The 5,708-nt window shown below is 47.1% G+C and overlaps 1 protein-coding gene across 1 annotated transcript in view; it reads left to right on the top strand.

Moving 5' to 3' along the window:
- Positions 1 to 5,708, top strand: part of macf1a (microtubule actin crosslinking factor 1a) — a 91,455-nt gene that overhangs the window by 59,890 nt on the left and 25,857 nt on the right. Inside the window, 7 exon segments of the mRNA XM_025064989.1 lie at positions 223 to 384; positions 496 to 666; positions 1,553 to 1,719; positions 1,849 to 2,008; positions 2,491 to 2,817; positions 3,691 to 3,775; positions 4,872 to 5,098. Of these exon segments, the coding sequence (XP_024920757.1) occupies positions 223 to 384; positions 496 to 666; positions 1,553 to 1,719; positions 1,849 to 2,008; positions 2,491 to 2,817; positions 3,691 to 3,775; positions 4,872 to 5,098 (1,299 nt within the window).

The following is a 5,708-nucleotide window of genomic DNA, read 5'->3' as shown; positions in this document are numbered from 1 at the left end:
ACGCCGGCGCGCTGCGTTCCCAGGCGGTGATCCATCACAGCGTCGACTCGGCCGACGGCGCTGCTGTTGTTGTTGTTGTCGCTTCAGCTGAAAAACTTCAGAGCTGAAGTGAAGCAGATCAAAGGCCCTGTTATCTTATCAAAGAAGGAAGTGTGTGTGTGTCTGAAAGGCTGTTGTTGTTGTTCAACGTCAGGACGAACGACGGGCGGCAGATCCTGCGAGGCCGTGGAGAGAGAACAGGTGGACAGCATTCAGCCCAGGCTGCAGCACATCAACGCCGTGGGTCAGGGTCTGATCCAGAGCGCCGCCAAAGACACCGACACGCAGGCGCTGGAGCACGACCTGGAGACCACCAACCTCCAGTGGAACTCCCTCAACAAGAGGGTAGGCGTTAAAAAAATGTTCTTCCAACTGATGATGTCACCGACGATGTCACAGACGATGATGTCACTGACGATGATGTCACCGACGTTTGTTCGTTCTGTTTGTGTCCAGGTGGCGGAGCGCATCGCTCAGCTGCAGGAGGCCCTGTTGCACTGTGGGAAATTTCAGGACGCTCTGGAGCCGCTGCTCAGCTGGCTGAGCGACACCGAGGAGCTGGTGGCCAATCAGAAGCCTCCGTCTGCAGAGTACCGCGTGGTGAAGGCCCAGATACAAGAACAAAAGGTAGAGAAGAGTTCAGCGTCGGAGAAGTCCGATTCTGATGTCACAAACTTTAACACAAACACGTTTGAAGGATTCAAACTGAAGAACACACACACACACTTCCACAGAACCACACACACACTTCCTTCTACCCTGTTTATCCCACACACACTTCCTGTGTTTGTGCACATCGGAGCGCTGCGTTCCCCAGGCCGTGATCCTTCGCGTCGTCGACTCGGCCGACGGCGCTGCTGCTGTTGTTGTTGTCGCTTCAGCTGAAAAACTTCAGAGCTGAAGTGAAGCAGATCAAAGGGCCTGTTATCTGATCAAAGAAGGAAGTGTGTGTGTCTGAAAGGCTGTTGTTGTTCAACGTCAGAACGACGGGCCATGAACGACGGGCGGCAGATCCTGAGTAAAGGGAAAGACGTCTGAATTAATCCAGAATAATCCCACAGTGGGAATAAATATGGGCCACAGATGTTCACCACTGGTGTTTCAGGGTGACTATGTGGACCATATTATGACTATATGGACCATATCAGCAATTTTACACTCAATATGGGCCAAATGAAAATGCCTTTCTGCTCTGATCTGACCCACAAATATTCTCCACAAATGAGAAACACAACAGTACAGTTCTGTCTGACCCACATACCATATTTAACTGGATAGTTTTTTTCGTACTCTACCTTTAACATTTGCAACGATGAAGAAGAAGTTGCTAAATAAAATCCACAACTTTAAGATTTTAAAGTCGTCCCTGGGCCACATGAGAATTCTAACGATTTCTCACTTTATACTAAATGTTTTTAACAAAAACAAACGTACGATTTGTTGTTTGAATATTTTTTTTCCTCTCAGGTTTTAGGAGAAAACTCAGTCTTTTTCTCCGTTCTTCCGTTTGCAGCTGCTTCAGAGATTATTAGACGACCGCCGGCCGACGGTGGAGATGATTCGCGCCGAAGGAGAGAGGATCGCGGCCACGGCCGACACTCAGGACCGGGAGAAGATCCAGACGCAGCTGCAGAGTCTGGCAGAGAGATGGAGGGAGCTGCTGGACAGAGCCGGCGGCCGGTCAGTCTGACTGTTGTCTCTTCTCTTCTCTCTACTCTGACCGGCTCTCTGGGCCACGTCACACACCTTAAACCTCCTCACCCTCACCTTCACCTCCTGCCTCCCTCCCCCCCGTCTCTCCCCCCTCAGGCAGCGGCAGCTGGAGGAGCTGCAGGTGTTGGCTCTTCAGTTCCACGAGGCCCTGGAACCTCTGGGAGAATGGCTGAGCTCCACCGAGCGGCGCCTGAGCTCCGCCGAGCCCATGGGAACCCAGACGGCCAAAATCACGCAGCAAATACTGAAGCACAAGGTACTGTTGGTCAGAACCTTAAAGGAACACACGTTCACCAAAACTAGTCACCCTCTGAGGTTAGGCTCCATCTAGTGTTACACCACCAGAGGGCAGCGACATGTGGGCTACGTTTAATGTGGCCCAGACAATGAGATAATAAACCTTTTTATTCATTAATACGGTGAGTTTGTAGCAGTGCCTCTAATGGCAAATTGCAGAACTACAACAACACAGTTTTATTGACCCATAATGTGTGACCACGTGGGCCACCAATCAAACATAAGATCCCAAAAACATTTTTCATTATAATTTTTTTTCCATGTTGTGTTTCTGTGTCATCACTTTGTTTCTTATACATTTTTTGATCCATTCATGTTATGATTTTCTGGTTTTTATCATTTTCATGATTTCAGTTTTTTTTCCATCTGTTTTCTTCCTTTTTCGTTCTTTATTTCTTTCTTTCACCTCATTAAACACACACACACACACACACTTCCCAGGCTGTCCAAGACGAAGTCTCCTCACGCCAGGCCGAGGTCAACCGCCTCGAGTCCCTCAGCCAATCACTGACGCCGCTTAGCTGCGCGGCCGACCGCGATTGGTTGAGCGACCGCGTGGGCGGCGTGAGGTCGGGTCACTCGGAGCTGGCCGACTGGTGCTCGCGGCGGGCGGCTCTGCTGGAGCAGGCGCTGTCCAACGCTCAGCTGTTCGGAGAGGACGAGGTGGAGGTTCTGAACTGGCTGGCCGAGGTGGCTCAAAGGCTGGCTCAGGTCTCGGTGCAGGGCTACCAGCCCCGGCTGCTGGCTGAGCAGCACAAACACACCCTGGTACGACTGTGGGACGTGTCCCATGTTCAGGCTGTGTGGCCTGTGTGGGCTGCATGCTGTTGGGCTTTGACAAGAGTTTAATCTACATCCGACCCGTTATATGATGTGACCCACATGTGGGCGACAGACTTCAAATAATAATATAATATATTATAAATAATATAATTTATAATATAAATAATAATAATATCAAATATCAGGTCAAATTCCAGAGTTAGAAACGTCTTTGAGAACTTTATGGACCAGTGTTTCCAAAACTTTTAATGAGGTCAGATTTAAAAAAAAAAATCTAAACACGTCAATAAAAATGCTACATTAAAAAAGACGCTGAAGAGGGCGCTCTAGTAAGACCAGTCTGTCCTTTGTCTTAAAACACCCAGTAAAAGAAGACATTGATGCTACGTTGTTTTTTCGAAAATTAACGTAAACGTTTTTGTGCGTCTGAGGGTTAGATCGATCAATTACTAAATTTTAATTTTGGGAAAAAAAAAAAAATCCATCCAGTGTCATGTAGGCTGCAGCCCACACAGTCTCCACCCTGTGGGACACAGCTTCACTCAACCATTGATGTCCTTGAACATAACACGTTGTGTTCACAGTCAGTCTTGAACTGTTTTTTTTTTTTTTGGGCTTCAGTGTCATGGAGCTGTAATTAAATTTAAATGATGTTTCCACCGTGTTTACACAGAGTTTACAGTCACGGTGGGAAACTCTCAGCCTCTGCTTTGTCAACACTCTGATAATTACTGCTGCAGTGGTGGAGGTGTAGGACCGAGAGCTGGAATTCAACGCTGCTGCTGCTGCTGCTGCTGCTGCTGCTGCTGCTGTTGCTGTTGTTGTGATTTTGACTTTTTTTTTTCCCTTTAACTTCAGGCTCTAAATGAGGAGATCGTGAGCAGGAAGAAGACGGTGGACCAGGCCATTAAAAACGGACAGGCTTTACTGAAACAGACCACAGGTAAAATTTTTGGAGGATGAAAAAATTCAATATTTTTTTGCGATACATATCGACAGATTCTCGACACACTCCTATTTTTTAGTGATTTTTATATATATATATATGTTTCTAACTTGCTTGTAAACACTGACTTGACACCAGTATAAACTGGACTTAATGTTGACCTGTTGACCTCTGTAAATGACTCAATTCAAATGTATTTATTTATTTAGGCTAACGTCTAAACGTCTTTTAGCAGACTTACGGTTCTACGGTTTCCCGCGGTGTTTCAGTACAGCTTTAGAATTTAACGTTTGTTCAAATTTAGCTAAATTGTAGCCACATAATGGCTAACAAATTAGAGAGGGAACTGCAGGATGGCGTGTGATCCTTCGCTGGAGTTGATTGGTCGACAGTCATCAGCTGCGGTCTCTCTCTCTCTGTCAATACTTTAACATTTACTTCAATTGTTCCTCGGGATTAGCTTAGCAATTAGCCGCTGTGGTTTGTTTGTTACGGTCCCACGGTGTAATTGTCGTGATCTTATAATTGTCCCAAACATCCTGAGGACGGTGGAGGGTTCAATCCCTGCGGTTTCACTCCTCGTCTGCTCAGACTCCAGTCGTGTCTCACACGGTTATTTAGCTGGTACAAAGTTGGACGTTTAATTCCATCGTTTGTTTTTTCTGTAAATGTTCTCACTGAACATAAAAACACTCGAGGTCGAGTTTAAAAGAAAAACACACATCGTCGATGAAGCCGTCATAGAGTCGCGTCCAAACCACATCGTTCCTGGATCCGTGGTGAACCAAAGCCTAAACATCTGGTCTGGTCTCAGATCCTGATATTAACCACACTGACAGGCAGCGACAGTGAACAGGAGTAGAAACACAACTCAGGGTTTTCACTGTCAGACTGTTAGAACACCACAACAGGACGGGTGTAGTGTTTTAAAAGTGAAAAATACGAGGATTTTCTGGACTTTAAAAAGATTTGAGATCGCTGTTGACAGAAACAAAATACTACGAAGGGACTGGAAAAAAGTCTTGCCTTGACTCACACACTCCCCTCTGTTTATGTGTGTGTGTGTGTGTGTGTGTGTGTGGTCCGGCTGCAGGAGAGGAGGTTCTCCTCATCCAGGAGAAGCTGGACGGCATCAAGTCCCGCTACTCTGAGATGACGGCCAGCAGCAGCAAAGCTCTCCGGACGCTGGAGCAGGCCCTGCAGCTGGCCACCAGGTTCGCCAGCGCTCACGAAGACCTCAACCAATGGCTGGACAGCGTGGAGGCGGAGCTCGGCAACGTGGAGCCCGATGCCACGCCGGCCTATCAGGAACGACAGAAGGTGGGGGCAGAAAAAGTCTCTGTGGTCGTTGGACCTCAGGCTGAGCATTTATTCGTTTGATTTTTATTTGTTAAAATGTTGGAGGAAAAAGTAGAAAAAGATTCAGAACAAGTTTGAACTGGAGTCAAAGTTAACAGTGAGCAAAACAGAAAAACATTCTACTTCTAAGATGAAAAAATTGATGTAAGACTTTAAAAACTTTTACCTCTATTCTACTTCTAAGATGAAAAAATTGATTTAAAAAAAATAATGTTAGACTTTGAAAACTTTTACCTCGTCCTGTGGACCAGTGACTGGACCATGGGAGGGGTCGTGACCCACATCTTTGAGGTGGTGGGGTCTAAACTCCTCCAGTCCATCACAGACGCTTAAACTCATTGTCTTTCCATGAGAAACTAATTCTTGATTTTCCGCAGTCCATCACAGACGCTTAAACTCATTTTGATTTTCCTGCAGGAGCTGAAAAAAGTCTCTGCGGAGAAACGTCTGGTTCTGGACACCGTCAACGAAGTGGGCAGCGCCCTGCTGGACCTGGTTCCGTGGCGAGCCCGTGAAGGCCTGGACCGCCTGGTCGCCGACTCCAACCAGCGTTACCGCCCGTCCGAGCACA

The sequence above is a fragment of the Cynoglossus semilaevis genome, chromosome 18, assembly GCF_000523025.1.
Source record: "Cynoglossus semilaevis isolate Cse_v1.0 chromosome 18, Cse_v1.0, whole genome shotgun sequence".
NCBI classification, from domain to species: Eukaryota; Metazoa; Chordata; class Actinopteri; order Pleuronectiformes; family Cynoglossidae; genus Cynoglossus; species Cynoglossus semilaevis.
This window is presented reverse-complemented; position numbering and strand designations above follow the sequence as displayed.